At 44.6% G+C, this 16,629-nt stretch overlaps 1 protein-coding gene across 1 annotated transcript in view; it reads left to right on the top strand.

The window, feature by feature from the left end:
• The window catches only part of cpsf6 (cleavage and polyadenylation specific factor 6), a 28,061-nt gene that overhangs the window by 96 nt on the left and 11,336 nt on the right, over positions 1-16,629 (top strand). The window contains exons 2-8 of the mRNA XM_080537895.1: positions 3,427-3,633; positions 8,979-9,082; positions 9,852-9,997; positions 11,670-11,846; positions 13,283-13,396; positions 13,869-14,361; positions 16,473-16,588. Of these exons, the coding sequence (XP_080394021.1) occupies positions 3,427-3,633; positions 8,979-9,082; positions 9,852-9,997; positions 11,670-11,846; positions 13,283-13,396; positions 13,869-14,361; positions 16,473-16,588 (1,357 nt within the window). The remainder of the gene's footprint in view (positions 1-3,426; positions 3,634-8,978; positions 9,083-9,851; positions 9,998-11,669; positions 11,847-13,282; positions 13,397-13,868; positions 14,362-16,472; positions 16,589-16,629) is intronic.

A 16,629-nucleotide genomic window follows, 5' to 3' on the forward strand; every position in this document is an offset into this window, starting at 1 on the left:
AGCGTCGCCTATCCCGCCCTTATAAATGTCATATTTGTGTTTAGTTGCTTTCCATCAACATTTTAAATGCATATTGCAGAGCAACATTTTGCCATCTCTGCCGCCTCTGCCTTGTGTTCGGGGACGCAGCCTTTTCACTGCGGGGAATTTACAATGGCGCAAAGGCGGGTTGGGTCGATATTTAGATAGATAGATAGACTTTATTTGTCATTGCTACAGTACAGGTACCAAACAACGAAATTTAGGAGGAACATCAGCCAATGTTTGTTTGTGTACGTGTTGTTCTATACGAGAGATGGTTCTTTATCAGGACTATGAGAACATGGTGACTTGTGGAATTAGGGAAAGTGCTTTTTCCTGCAGGCCAATGTGCTCGTCGTACCACCACCATTGTTTGTGATGCAGTGGAGCCAGACTCGTAGTGGCGGGGAAGGCCTCACAAGCGCGGCCAGGGTTGCCAGATGGGGCGGTTTACAGCCGATTGGGCTACTTTTGATCACACTGGCCCAGAAAAACAGCATTTGGGCAGTTGGGCTGGATAAATTGCATTTAGGCGGTGTCAAAATGTCAGTGCCTGAAAGTTACAAAATGCGTGAAGTTAAAACACACCCTAATAGTTACGTACAATGTGCAGTTTTTATTTATTTTACAAACATAATTTGCAACAGACATACAGTTTAGGGGCAGGAGAAGGGCGACTGCCCAATAGTAACACGCGTTTTTCTGACAATCTAGGTTTTTGGGCTGGTTTTTGGGCTGGTTTTTGGTGGATTTTGCGATTTTTAGACTGTGGTTAGGCTGGAAATTGTCAATCCCATCTGGCAACCCTGATTGCGGCCTCGCTGGTCAGCGCATCACCGGGATGAGCTGTAGGAAACGCACTACCTTACAGTAAGACACAGAACGCATCAAATCACTGGATCAGCGTCGTGTTAGTTGTTATATTTGTGAACTATGAGCAGAGGTATCGATAGGTGGTTGGGAGTTTACCCCCTTCTTTCCCCTGCTAGACGCCTTCATCGTCATGTGGTTGGCACTCCCCCTCCTGCCCTCGCTGCAGCCTGGCTATTCTAGCTAGCTAAATCAAACATTTTAATAATGTTCATTTACACAATATTCATGTAGGATACAATGTAATGAAATGCTTTAGGGTCAGCAACTCATCAACAGCGCAATCAATAAAGATCACATTGCAGTGGTCAGTCATAATAACAGAAAGGAAGAAAACAATAATACGCTAGCGTGTTGTTCATGTTTTGGTTTTAACTGCGACTTTTGTGTCCGATTTTTCATGATTTGCTTACACTGGTGTTGTAGCCGATTGCGCATCTCTATTTCCTAATCAATACATATTTTAAACACATTTGACAGGTTTTATCTGTTGCACTCCTGTGGATGAAGTGGGGATGTGATGTTCTTTGTGAGCTGCTCTAATTTCTGTTCAGAGTGAATCTGTTCGTGTTAATAAGATATTTATAAACTAGGCATTAACACCTTATTTAAGATATTATACAAAACTTTTAAGTCCTACCATACGTGTGTATTGTTGTCCGGTCCCAATTATTTTTGGTTGACATCAAACACACAGGAATAAGCCTGAGTAGAACTATGTAGGTCACCGTCACACACCCAACTGATAGCCAGATGGATCAATGACTTTGAACACACACACACATACAGGGCTTCCAGAGTTTTAGTTAAAATATTGGATTAACTATCAGACGCTGGCTGGCCTGCTGGGGACCTCCAGCAGTGTGTGTCGGTTTGGGGTCCCCCCGCGCACATAAAGCGGCAAGTAACAAGTGTGTTCCAGGCATGTAACATCCATATGCTGTATAAATATAGTTTGATTGATTAATGTATGTGCGCATTGTGCAAGTCTTGTGCTATAAATAGCCCTGCAAGAGGCACTTAAACAATTATCATAAAGTTTATTATGCATCAGCTCTTTTTATACAACCTAAATTTGCACAGATGAATAACGTATACCGTATTTTCCGGACTATAAGTCGCGTTTTTTTTCATACTTTGGCTGGTCCTGCGACTTATAGTCAGGTGCGACTTATATATCAATAATTCATAATCTCTGACTGACATGAACTGACATACGGTAATCTCTGACTGACATGAACCAAGGAGTAACTTCCGCTAGCGCCTCATACACGATAGAATAGCCATTATACTTGACAATGTGGACATTAAACACGACAATGTGGACATTAAACATGATGTTATGGACCTTATACACAATGTTATGGACGTTATAAACGATATTAAAGTCATTTATTCCTTCCAGAGACTGTTCTATGTTGCTAAGTTACCCCCGCGAGGCTATTTTGCTACTTCCGCTAGCGCCACATACGCGATAGAATAGCCATTATACTCGACAATGTGGACATTACACACGACAATGTGGACATTAAACATGATATTATGGACCTTATACACGATATTATGAACGTTATACACGATATTAAATTCATTTATTACCTTTCAGAGGCTGTTCAATGTTGCATTGTTTGTAGGCCGCCCTTCATCCTAACTACTTCCGTTTTTCACCAAGCTATCTTTGTCATGGCCTTATACACGATAAATAGTCGTTACACTCGACAATGTGGACATTAAGCACTATATTATGAACGTTATACACGCTATTATGAACGTTATACACGATATTAAAGTCATTTATTACCTTTCAGAGGCTGTTCCATCCTGTTTGCTTGCTCCCGCGACGCCATTTTGCTAACCTTCGTTAGCAACGCGCTAGCTAGCCCTGGCTTTACACTCGATAATTTAAGTATTTCTAACCTTTCAGAAGAAGTTTTAACGTGAATTATGTCCTTCCTGGGCTTACAAATCCTCTCATGTCTCTTCACAGTGCCAGACTAGAGTCAAGCTCAACAGGGTCTTCTTTCCCCGCTGATTCCGCCAAGCCCGTTCCCTTGAACCATGCGACTTATAGTCCAGTGCGACTTATATGTGTTTTTTTCCTCTTCATGACCCATTTTTGGCCTGCTGCGACTTATACTCGGGTGCGACTTATAGTCCGGAAAATACGGTACATGCCATATCTTGGATGCAGACGTAATGTAAGTGGAGAGGAGATTCATCGGGAATTGACAATACCACCGAATGAATTAAAATGTATGAATTTCTATTATTTTACGGTACTGTCTCAATTATATTTTAAACATTTTCTGGGTCTACCAGTACGCGCATATCCAGTGTACCTGAATACGCGGTTCCATGTGGCCAGAGATTCTTTTGCGCGACAATGAGAAAATGCTTGTGTGGCCAGAGATCGAAAATGCGTCGTTGTGTAGCCTAGGCCTGAGGTCCACCTGCAGAGCGGCAGAGCAACATGCAGGGGAACTCTGATCCTCAGTTGTCTGTTGGTCCCCTTTCTAAGTCTGTGTTCCCTCTCAGGAAGCGGACTACCCTGTTCATGACCAGATAGACCTGTACGATGACGTCATCTCTCCATCGGCCAATAACGGCGATGCACCTGAGGACCGGGACTACCTGGACAACCTCCCCGCGCCGGCGGGCTCCGAGAGCAAGAGCGCCCCGCCCAACGTAGTCTACACCTACACCGGCAAGAGAATCGCCCTCTACATTGGCAACCTTACCTGGGTAGGCTAACATCATCACCTGGGTAGGCTAACATCGTCACCTCGGTAGGCTAACATCGTCACCTGGGTAGGCTAACATCGTCACCTGGGTAGGCTAACGTCATCACCTGGTAGGCAAACGTCACCTGGGTAGGCTAACATCGTCACCTGGGCAGGCCTGGCTGCTCCTCCACCGCCACGCTGGCTGGCCTGCTGGGGACATGGTTGTTTGTTCTTATTGTTTGTTTTTACTTCACCGTGATTTATCCTTCTTTGTGTGTGTGTGTGTGTGTGTGTGTGTGTGTGTGTGGGTGGGTGGCCGGGCAAAGCCTACTTGTTGGCCGAAGCATTGTTTGGTGAATAAAGCACAGGGTTCCCCCAGACCCCATAACAAATCCCCCTAGTCAAAGAAAAGAGTTGAAGATTCAACAGCCTCCCCAAAATGTGTAAATGACCATGAATGGCATGTGGCCCAGGGGATGAGATGGGAGCAGATGTCTCTAGTGTTTACCTGTCACTCAGCACCAGTAGATTGTCAGCATGTGCAAACAAATGTGATTGTTCTGGGGGGTATTGCATCAACGTCACTAAAGGAAAATCTAGGCTTATTTTTAATAAATCTTTATTGGCTTGATCTTTTTTATTTAAGTCTCGCGAAAGTACAGCCTGTTAAAACGGTATGATATGGCAGATATACTGTATATGGTAGCCTACATTGCAGTCGTCCCGCAGTTCTAGTAGATCGCCGACATCATGTTATTTGATGTACACATTTCAAGGCAAGAGAATTCCGATTTGTGGCAAACACCCAACAATTGTTCGTTCACTAAACATTATAACATGAACACAGTGAGGATTCAAACAAACAAAATAATTAATACACTGCAATTGGATACTACAATGTTGCCAAAATCAACTAGGCCTATCTAATGTTCGAAAACGAATCTGCAAATATTAATCTGCGTATATCTATGGTACAACCGTCTTGCCTGTTGTGTATTATTATCATTGCCGACACAGGTCTATGAACATCTGATAATAAGGTGAAGGGCAGTATTATTCATCTTTACTTTATTGGGTGAATAAACTCAATGATTGTACAGTTGTCTATAGGCAAGAATGGGCTGAAACAAAAGTAGTTACAGACTCGCTCAAACTGTAGCGAGATTAGGAGACTACTAATTGTAAATAGTAATCCACAATTATGGTTATTACTGGTGGCCTGAGGTGTGATTGTAACTCAGAAGTTTGTAACTTAGAAACGAGTTGTCCCATACAGTGATTTTGTTAGAAGCCTACTTGTTAGAAACAGAGCCTAGTATGTTTATAATCAAGTGCTTTAGTTGGCGAGCGGACATGCCACATATCATCCCCGTACCTCCATCCCACATGTCTTTTATCATATTTTTCAATATATGTTGTATAAATACATATATATAAACATTGAGTATGTTTGCATATGAACACACTTATTCCTATGTAGCCTATTGCATTATTTTCATACATAATACATTCAATGCGCAGCTTTCCGAGAGCCCACGGCACATGAGAGTAAAGTTAAAATTCTATAAATAAAGTTCTCACATACAGTGCCTTTGGAATAGTAGAGGCTATTATGTTTATAATCAAGTGCTTTAGTTGGCGAGCGGACATGCCAGCAGTGTTATTCTTGCACAATTGCACCCACAACGAGCTATTGCCGTCCGGAGTTGATCAGCTCCAGATTGAACCAAGGTTCTTCGCTACAGAAACATTTTCACACAATGACAAACATGTGATGCGTTTTATATTATATTCTTTGAACAACAGAACGGGACAGGCGCCAGAAACTGCCATAATATACCATACATATACAGTATCTGCCATATATCGTACCTCCGTTTTATATTGAGAAATATGATGATAAATACATATAGGGTGGAGCTATGATATGTGGTGTGTGGCTAGATATTTTCATGTAGCACTGTGACTGTGCCTATCTGTGGATTATTATTTATAAATAGTGGTCTCCTGAGAGGAGCGAGTCTTGATTTGTTTTATGTACTGTAGGCCTATAAATATCCGTTCGTTATATAATATTCGTTGATTACATAATCAAATGTAGCCCCCCCTCCCAAATTTCGTTGTTTGGTACCTGTACTATATCAATGACAAATAAAGACCATTCATTCATTCAAACAATGACAGTTACAGTCTCGCTCAAACTGTAGCGAGATTAGGAGACTACTAATTGTACCTGACAGCGCCCACACTGAGCGCTCCGGCGACCTCCTATTCACTTTCTACTTTTTTTTTATATATATTGGTGTTCATATTAATTACCATACTTTTTACTTGGAAGGATTGATGTGTACATTGCAAGTAAATAAAAATGTTACTTGAATTATCTGTCTCTCTGTCTGTGTTCGTTTGTAGTAGAAATATCACATCTGATATATCAATGTAAAGACATTTCACTGCAACATGAACACACTATATTTTCACTTTTCACAACAGCTATTTTCATTTCATTTATAATGTGCAGTAAACAAACAAAATAATTTATACTCTCTGCAATTGGCTACTATACAATGGTGCCAAAATCAACTATCCAAATATGACGGGGTGACACAGACGGGGTGAATTGTATGAATGAAAGTCACGTCCTACACCACTGAAATAAACAAGAATAACTCGTTTCTAAAGAGAATGGATCATGCGAGGGGGAGCGTAATCTTATTCATGATGATTGCTTGCCGATCAGCAAACAAAGCATTCTACCACCCCCCCCTCACCTCCCACCAGAAAGGCTGAAGGCTACTCAACTCTCTCTGTTGTGCGGAGCAAAGTAATTGAAGTAGCCTACATTTGATTATGTAATCATCAACTAATATTATATAACGAACGGATATTTATAATAGGCCTACAGTATATAATGTATTATTATTTTTTCTGAGCAGTCCCACTCATAATTTTTCATTATATTGGACAGATCTAGTGAAGACAGACAGGAAAGGCCACCAGTATATCATGTATTGATAATGTATTATTTCACTGCCTCAGAAAGTCTACTTTTTACTTGGAAGAATTGACGTGAACATTGCAAGTAAATAAAAATGTTACTTGAATTATCTGTCTCTCTGTCTGTGTTCGTTTGTAGTAGAAATATCACATCTGATATATCAATGTAAAGACATTTCACTGCAACATGAACACACTATATTTTCACTTTTCACAACAGCTATTTTCATTTCATTTATAATGTGCAGTAAACAAACAAAATAATTTATACTCTCTGCAATTGGCTACTATACAATGGTGCCAAAATCAACTATCCAAATATGAATCTGCGTATATCTATGTACAACCTTGTTGTAGCCTATTATTATCATGGTCGACATGAGAATTGTTGGCTACTTCATATCACAACTGAACATTCATATATATAGCCTATAGCATTATTAGAAAATTGACAGCGCTGTACAGGCATAATCATCGCTGACATAATTTTAAATGTACACATTTCACGGCAAGAGACAGTTTATTCACCCAACAATTGTTTGTTCACTGCACAACATGAACACAGTGAGGATTCAAACAAACAAAATAATTAATACACTCTGCAATTGGCTACTACTACAACGTGGTCTACAGTGATATACAAAAAAGACATTATATACAATATTATAAATATCCGTTTGTTATATAATATTCGTTGATGAACTACTTTGCTGCGGTACCTATGTAATACCACACAGCTTGATAGGTACATACTTTGCAGTGTATCATTCATAACTACATAGGCTACACATATCATAATATCTTATCACTATTGCATGGAACTTGGGTGAAAAAAAAACATCAGCTCCAACAAATCTGAAGGGATTGGGAGACATACTGTACAGTTTATCATTTTCATAATTGTCTGTACATATACATATCCTATGTATCACTATTGCTATATATAGCCTATATATAAACACATTATGTTACAAATATCAGTCTTATCCACTGTATCTAATTCAGCACTGAAGCCTGAAGGTTGAGCACAGTGTGTGCCCCCTTGCTATCTCTGCTGATATAAAAGAGAATTGCAGCCTTGGAGAAAAAGATGGCAGCCGAATCCCAAGGCAAATACACAGGCACACACAGAAATACTGCAAAATCGCTTTATACTAACTCGATTTTGAAAATGTAAAGATGCTGGGTGGTAGAACGCACATATCTAGGAAAAGTCATGAAAGGAGGGTCCTGACATTTGATCGAGTGCAATGGTAGAATTTTTTTTGTACTCACTGGTGCTGTTTAACACCTCACGGCTTTCCTAGTGTTAAAGTAGTCAGTGTGCTGCTTGAATAACAGTATTCATAGCTTTCAGTCACGTGGTTTCTTCCCTAGCAACCACCAACCTGACGGGCAAAAAGTATCATAGCAACATCGCTCAACATGGCGAGTGGATGCAATTTACCGGCTGCCTACTATTTAGACCACCTCACCCACGAAGAACTATCAAGATACACGACGGTGATAGGAGAGTAGGATTGACACCATTCAAAAAGTTTTGGATTCCCTGGCTTCTCCTCTATCCGGACACGTTGGAGTTATTATCCTAACCCCCGGAGAATCAAAGTTATTAACCCGCAAAAGGTGCCTCCTTGACCGGCTTTGCCCGCGAATAACACCGGTTATGGAGGTGGTACAAACACAATACTATTATTGCTAAATTCACCATCAGTATACGGTCATTTTGAGCCCTTAACCACCGCGCTGACACCCCGAGAAGATATACTTTTAATATGAAACTCGATCAACCGGGCGTTCACCCGCTGCTGGACGAAACTACCGCTACTCCCGCTGTCAGCGGGGCGAGGGAATATTTCTATGCGGGAATTCGCTCCTTGCTGTGTCCACGGTGATAGGAGTGGAGGATCGACACCATTCAAATGGTTTTGGATTCCCTGTCTTCTCCTCTATCCGGACACGTTGGAATATTTTCCTAACCCACGGGAAATCAAAGTTATTTACCCGCAAAAAGTGGGTTTTGCCCGCAAAAAGTGCCTTTTGCCCGTCAGGTGGGCGTTTCCACTATGCTGTGACGTCACATGAATTAATGTCTAAACAGCTGGCAACAAAAGTGAGTACACCCCATAGTGAACATGTCCTAATTGTGCCCGTACATCGTCATAATAGCGATTTTTTTTGGTTATGCTCCTCTGGGGCTGCCGGCCACGGGGTCGTGCGGCGGATCCTACGCAATAGGCAGGGTATAATTGGATGCTAGGTTGGGTGCAATTGGATACCAAATTGGGTGAAAAAGGGATGAAATCAGAAAATAAATAAATAAATGTATGCCATTTAGCTGATTCTTTTATTTTTCTTTCTTTCTAGTGGACGACCGACGAAGATTTGACGGACGCCATCCGCTCTGTCGGAGTCAGCGACGTGTTGGAGATCAAGTTCTTTGAGAACCGAGCCAACGGCCAGTCTAAAGGGTGACCCCTGATCCTGTGACCTCTCTCACCTGACCTCTGAACTGTCTGTCTGTCTGGGCTTTTCTGGAGAACTATTAGATTATCATTATTCTTTTAGTTGTGGCGCTCCTCACGATTGGAACAGCTGGTGTTCTGGGGCCTCTCAGGCAGCTTAACCATGTTGAGGATTGAGGACCTCTTTGTTTCTCCTGATATATTGTGATTTAATTATGTATTGATTTCTATGTTTAAAGGTCCAATATCATGAAAAACTCACTTTTTCAGTGCTCTACATTTGGGTTTCTGACTTGAAACAACCCGTCGAGAAATGGACTGAAACAGAGGCGTTTAGAGGCATGCTGCAATGTCCATAGATTATAATCTGAGTGGTATTTTCAGCAAAAAATCTTCAGTCACATGTGATTTTCAGTCACATGTTTTGGGCACCCAAAAGAGCATAATAGGTCTCCTTTAACTTTGTTGTATTTTTATCTGTTTTTTTGTATATTGTATAGATATTGTGGACAGGGTGCACCTGCAAAAGAGGCCCCTGTTTTCGCCCCCATAGAAATAATTGTTCAATAACAATAATCAAGATAATCTACTATTTCCACACCGCCCAGACACACTTCATAGTGTGATGATCCCCTCTGTTGACAGCAGAGTCGATCACTCACTATACAGAGTTTGGAGAGAGTGAGAACTCTACACCTCTGTGTATCGCCTGTAAACATGAACGTTTACTGATTGTGTGTGTGTGTCTCTGTGTCTGTGTGTCTGTCCATCCCAGGTTTGCCCTGGTGTGTGTGGGCTCGGAGGCCTCCTCCAGGAAGCTGATGGACCTGCTGTCCAAGCGAGAACTGCACGGCCAGAACCCCCTGGTCACACCCTGCAACAAGCAGTCCCTCAGCCAGTTTGAGATGCAGTCTCGGAAAAGTAGGTGGACCCGCTGACCGTGTGGACGGAACATCTCTGTCTGTTGGAGACGGAACATCTCTGTCTGTTGGAGATGCATTTTAGTCTAGGACTAGAACCAAGATGTGTGTCTGTGAAAGCAGTCAGTGTTTTATGTACTGTAGGCCCCCACACTTGGACCGGCCCTTTGAACAACGTCGCCCCCACACACTCTCAACAATGCCAGAAACATATTTTGAAAATTAAACTTTACATATATGTTTTAATCATATCATATCTGTATTTGATATTAAAGGTTGGCTTTCAAATAAAAATTTCCCTTAGTTATAAACTATTTTCATTAATAACATTATTAGTTAGTTTCACCCGCCCACAGAATGCGGATCTATAGCAGGTGCACGCGAGCTAGAACGAATATTCAGAGAGATGAAAAATGGCCAAACGGTTGGTAAAGAGAAAAGTTGATTCAGAATGCAGGCTTTTTAACCAACAGTGCACAAGTGATTATTATTGTTAAAGGCAAAGAAGTTTGTCAATAATGAATGTGATCGCGGAGGAGGTGTGTCCCGCAGTGAGTCTGTCCGCAAGTAGGCACCAGATGAATTGAAACAATGGGGGATTAGAGAATGTAGATGCCCAGCTGCAGGAGAAAACTAAATAATTTGTTCATGATCTGTGTCAAGCAGGGTTTTTCCTGCATAGAGAATTATGAGGCGTCCGCCTCAGTCATATTTCTTGCCGCCTCCAGCTCTCAACAAAACTCTGACGGTCGTATTTTCTACGGTGGATTTCTGTCATTTCTAACTGCAATTGCGGCACTGCGCCGACGTGGTGGCGGGGGCGCTGTTTTGCAAATAAGTTAGCTTTCGTTTTTGCTAGCGAAATAGCTGATAGTATGTTGACTGCTCAAGGAGAATACATATTTGAAAGTACAGAATGCCTGAGAGCCTTATATTGCATTATATTACATTATATTTTGATCATCTGGTGCCTGAATATTGTGTTTTCCTTTACATAAATATTGACATTTCCACCATAAATTGATGCAGAAAGGTCACAAATTGGTGCATATCAATTCACCAGAATGCAAGAAATTAAGTGTTTGATGCTCGTTTAAGGACCCCCAGACAGCCCTGCTTCATGGGTCCCCCCGTGTATGATGAGGGTCCTCCCTCATGTATCAGACTGTAAAACTGATTATATTTCATTGACATATCACTATAGGTATACATTCCATCCAAATTCAACTGTTTAGACTTTGTTTGCATCCACCAGTGCTCTCCTGCGCGCAACCGCCTCCATTTCACTCCGTTCCATATTATTTTATGTTAGAGACCGACCCAGGCCCCCCATCACAGAAAGGAAAAATGATTTGGCCCTCACAGAAAAAAGTTTGGGGACCCCTGACTTAAAGTATACAGGGTTCTACTAGACTGGCTAGGGGTATTCCATCAACGTTGCCAAAGGAAAGTCCAGGCTTATTTTCACCAGTTTCGATTTATCAAATATAAGCCTGGATTTTCCCTTTAACAACGTTGATGGAATACCCCCCAGGTGTAGTTAATTTTGACTGTCTTGTTATCATGGCTCTGTGTACTCAGTACAGCGTCCTGTCTCCCTGGGTTACTGTAGCTAGGCAACGGAGAATTGGCATTTGAATGTTTGTCCCTCGTCTTTGTCCCCTTATGTCCAGGCACACAGGGCGGCCAGATGTCCGGGGAGGGCAAGGCGGGCCCGCCTGGCATCGGCCCCCGCGGCGGGGGCTTCCCCATGGGCCGCGGCCGAGGGCGCTTCCCCGGCCCGCCGGGCCCTGGAGGAGACCGCTTCCCCGGACCCATCGGCCCCGGCGGCCCCCCGCCACACTTCCCAGGTGGGTCTGCTGCTGCCCCCCGCCCCTACGCCACGCCCCCATCCCAGACCGCCACGCACGCACGCGCTCAGTAGGCACAACGTAACGGTTCAAAGTCTGGGGCGAGTGTGTAGTGGCCCGGGTTAGCCCCGGTTTGGGGTTAGGCCTGGGTTGACACACCAGGTTTGTGTTATTAGTGTGAGTGTGTGTGTGTCATTTGGGTCTGTGTGTGTGTCTGAGCCATTAACTCATTGATTGATTGATTGATTGAAAACTTTATTAGAAGATTTGCAGAAGTAGGTACATGAAAGTACATATTACATACAAGGTCAACTAACAGGATAAAAACCCAAGAAAGCCACTGGCTTATTTCAATTGGGGTCCTTGATTCTCAATTCATCGTTACATGTAAGACAGACAAAAAACTAGTACTATCTACAAGATAATACAGACAAATAACTAGTACTATCTACAAGATAAACATACATCCAACATGGGAAGAACAATACAACAAAACATAAATTGACTGCCAAAGACGCCAATTGGCGTCTTATAGAATAGTAACGTTGACTTTTTTTTTTTTTTTTGCGCGGGGATCGCGTTATTGACATGTTCTACACCTAGTGTGTGAATTTCAGACTTGGGTGTAATGTATTTCGTTCCCAGATGGGGGCAGTAGTTCGATTTAGCTCAGCTCTAAAAGCCTGGAGAAGGAAGTGGCTTGCTGTGGGTTGTAGTAATGGCGAAACGCATCAGGGTATGTGCCAAACGCGGCGCGGAGCATTGCGGAGCATCGCGCGACTCTTCAAACAGTTCAGAGTCGGACGATACAGAAAAAGTGCAGAAAAAAAAAAAAAAGTTCTGCAGAAAAAGCTCGTTTTCTCTGTTTATTGGTCAAAATCAGGTGTTTTTGCTGAAACCACCCTATGTTCTACGGCCGATTTCTAAACACTCAAAGAGGCTAGAAACAAACTTTCTTTTTCTGATGAAAGAAGAGAGTCTAAAGTTTTGGTAGATATGTTCAATGTTTATGTAGTCCGAAAAGTCAATATTTGGTGGGTCTTCAAAGTTCAGCGAAAATGCCCCAAAAGTCTGGCAGTGTGGAGCTCTCCGCTCTGAACATGGCTGGCAGTCAAAGAGTTAAGGAGTGTGTGTGTCTTTAAGATAAGTGAGTGAGTGAGTGTGTGTGTGTGTGTGTGTGTGTGTGTGTGTGTGTGTGTTTTTAAGGTGAGTGTGTGTGTCAGTGTCATCCAGGAGTGTGTGTGTGTGTCTTTAAGATGAGTGTGTGTGTGTCAGTGTCATTCAGGAGTGTGTGTGTGTGTGTCTTTAAGGTGAGTGTGTGTGTCAGTGTCATCCAGGAGTGTGTGTGTGTGTGTCTTTATGGTCAGTGTGTGTGTGTGTCTGTCATCCAGGAGTGTGTGCTTCGTGGTGACTGTTGTTCTTCTCCTGCCCTGTAGGCCCGGGCATGCGGCCTCCAGACCTCATCCCCCACAGGCACCAGGACGGCCACCTGATGGACATGAACTTCAACTGCTTCCCCCCTGGCCGGGATGGCAACTGGAGACCCCGAGGTGATCAGCCTCCTCGCCTCCCTTCTGAGGCTGGCCGCCCGTCTCCCCCCTCCAGCCCTGTCTCTTACCCTTCTGCTCTCTCTCTCTGCTGTCCTGAGTTCCTGTTCTCCCAGCTCTCTGCTTCATAGTCCTGCTGAGGTTCAGTTGACTTGAGGCCTTTACAACTGGTGTAGTTGCTTCTTCCACATAGACGCTTCACTTCATCATCATTTATCACTTACCTGTGGCTTGATCCAGACACAGTAAATGGGTTGACAGACATGCACACACACACACACACACACACCACCCACCCCCTGGCTTCAGCAGACCAGCTGTGACTGTTGACAGTGATGCATACCAGACAGCTGCAGGTGGTGGTGGTGGTGGTGATGATGATGATGATGATGATGATGATGATACTGATAAGCGTGATCATCAGTTGTGGATTCCATCTCAGAGAGCAGCCTGTGTTTTGTGTTCTGTGTTTCAGGAGGCATGCAGGGACCACCCCGCCCCCCGCTTGGCCCCCCGGGCCCCCCAGGACCTCCTCCCCCTGGCCCCCAGGGCTGCCCCCCTCCCCTCTCAGGCCCCCCCAACCGTGGCGACCGCCCCCCACCCCCAGTCATGTTCCCCGGCCAGTTCGGCCAGCCCCCCATGGGTCCCCTCCCCCCCGGCCCCCCTCCGCCTGGCTACGGCCCTCCTCCGGGCCCCCCTCCCCCACAGCAGGGCCCCCCGCCCCCGGGCCCCTTCCCACTTCGCCCCCCCGGTCCCCTCGGTCCCCCGCTAGCCCTCGCCCCCCCACCACACATGCCCGGCCCCCCTCCCGGCGGTCCCCCACCCGCCCCCCATGTGAACCCCGCCTTCTTCCCCCCCCCCGGCAACAACAACATGCCCCCGTCAGACAACAGGGGGGGTCCCTCCGGCCCCAACGACCCGTACGGACGCCCGCCCCCATATGACCGTGACTACGGCAACAGTGGCAGGTAGCCTCACACCTGTCTCTCTGTCTGTCTCTCTGTCTGCCTGTCTGTCTGTCTCTCTGTCTGTCTACCCTGGGACTGATTCCACAGATTAACACTCGTCCTAGATTAAGACTGGTCCTAGATTTGAAGTTTAAAGAGTTATTGTTACGCCACATTACACATTGTGTAAGAGAGTAAAATTCTTAGGCTTTGGTTCCTGACATTGCAGGCAATAAGGCTATAAAACAAGATAAGTCAAGATAGAATAAAGTGACAATAGTACAAGACACAGGTGAGACAAATGACTGATTGTGTGAAGATTAAGATGACTGGTCCTATAAGACTGGTCCGAGGTTGAGGCTGGTCCTAGGTTAAGACTGGTCCCAGGTTAAAGGCATCTTCTATGGAGATTAGGCTTAATCTGTGTCTTGGAAAACTACCTCCTGATCGAAAGAGAGAGAGAGAAGACATGAGTACTCAGCACACTGACATCACCCCCCTCTCCTTCTCCACCTCCTTCCTAGTCACCTGTTCATTGTGTCTGTCCTCGCTGGTGCTGGGATGTGAGGAATAAACCCTCATATGAATGTCCCATCTTAATGACTTCTGTCTGTCTGTCTCTCTCTCTCTCTGTGTGTGTGTGTGTGTGTGTGTGTGTGTGTGTCTGTGTCTGTCTCTGTGTGTGTGTGTGTGTGTCTGTCTGTCTATGTGAGAGAACCCTCTGTTAGCTTTGAGACCACAGACGCACCCATGCCTTCCTACACCTATGATATGGAAGACCACAAGTTCACCTAGAGTGTGTGTGTGTTTGTGTGTGTTAGGAGGGTCTTGTAGTTGTTAGTCATGTCCTGAATGTCCCTCCCTCCCTCTGGTTGCCTACAGTAACCTCCGACCCCCGCTAATGCCTGAGTTTGACCTCAGAGCGCCCCGCGGCGACCCCTGGATTAACGAGGGGCTGGTCGATGTGAAAAACGGCGGGCAGCACATGCACAGTGTAGACCCAGGGTTAGTAGCATACGGCAGGGCGTTGGGCCGCCCAGCAGGCCCACAACACCACCACATGCCTGGCTTCATGAGTGGCTTCATATGAGTGGCTGCTTGGATTGATTTGGATTTTTGCCCCGTTCTAAAAATTATGTGCGTGTGTGTGTGTGTGCGTGTGCGTGTGTGCGTGTGCGTGTGTGTGTGCGCGTGTGCGTGTGTACTCCCAGTTGAGAGCCCTGAAGTGTGTGTGTGTGAGTTTAACCCAGTAACAACCCAGTGTGCTCCTTAATTCACCCAACTCACCCCCTCTCCTGTACCTCCCCCCCCCCCCCCCGACTCTCTGCTGTGGTTGGGGTGGAGGCTCTCCTCCATGGGTCAAATACACATGTCAAAATGGGTCAAATAGGTGAATTGTTGATTGATTAATTAATTAATTGTGGTTTGATTAAGTTTGCCTGGTACAATGGTGTAATCACCAAAGTGCTGCTCACCAACTCACCAACATACTGCCAAAAAGTTCCGTAACTCTCACCACCTAGAGTTTTCCAAGTGTTCTATGTGGTGTTTACCTAGCAACAACACTCTGATTGGCTACAAACTGAAGCATCATCAATTATGCATTTGTGACACTGTCTGTTGAAAGGGGTAACAAGTTGGCAGCCGATTTATTGTTCAGACTTTTCTTTTGAAAAATGTAAGTACATTTCAGCGTTGAAAGTGATTGAAAATCACTGACACACTCGCTAGTCAACTAACACAGCTTGTTTTGTGAGCCTGCTAACAATGTAAAGTAGTGTTATAGTTAACTAGGTTGCAGTGGGGGATTACTCACCGAATCCATTGTGTTGCAGTATTCTGGCTTGACTAGCGAGTGTGTGTTGAGATTTTCAACAACGTTGAAATGTATTTACGTGTTTCATAATAAAAGTCTGAACATTTTGATTGGTTGCCGACTTGTTTTACCCCTTTCACTAGTCCGTGGCATATCTCTGGTGAATAAAGTCACCCCGGGCGCTCTAGAACGTTGACAGTTTGGGCGCCCATCTAGCCAGCGCGCCCGTGTGACTGACGTGTGTATGTGGCCTGAGTTCTGGAGGGTAGCGGTAGGGTGTGGTTGACCTCTGACCCCCTGATCTGTTGTCTCCCAGGGAGATGGAGTCGGCCCGGACGCCGCTGAGCGAGGCGGAGTTCGAGGAGATCATGAACCGTAACCGGGCCATCTCCAGTAGCGCCATCTCCAGGGCCGTGTCGGACGCTAGCGCTGGTAACACACACACATACGCACGCACGATCCACCACAATTCA

This window comes from Nansenia antarctica (assembly GCF_963989245.1).
Source record: "Nansenia antarctica genome assembly, chromosome: 8".
Classification (NCBI taxonomy): Eukaryota; Metazoa; Chordata; class Actinopteri; order Argentiniformes; family Microstomatidae; genus Nansenia; species Nansenia antarctica.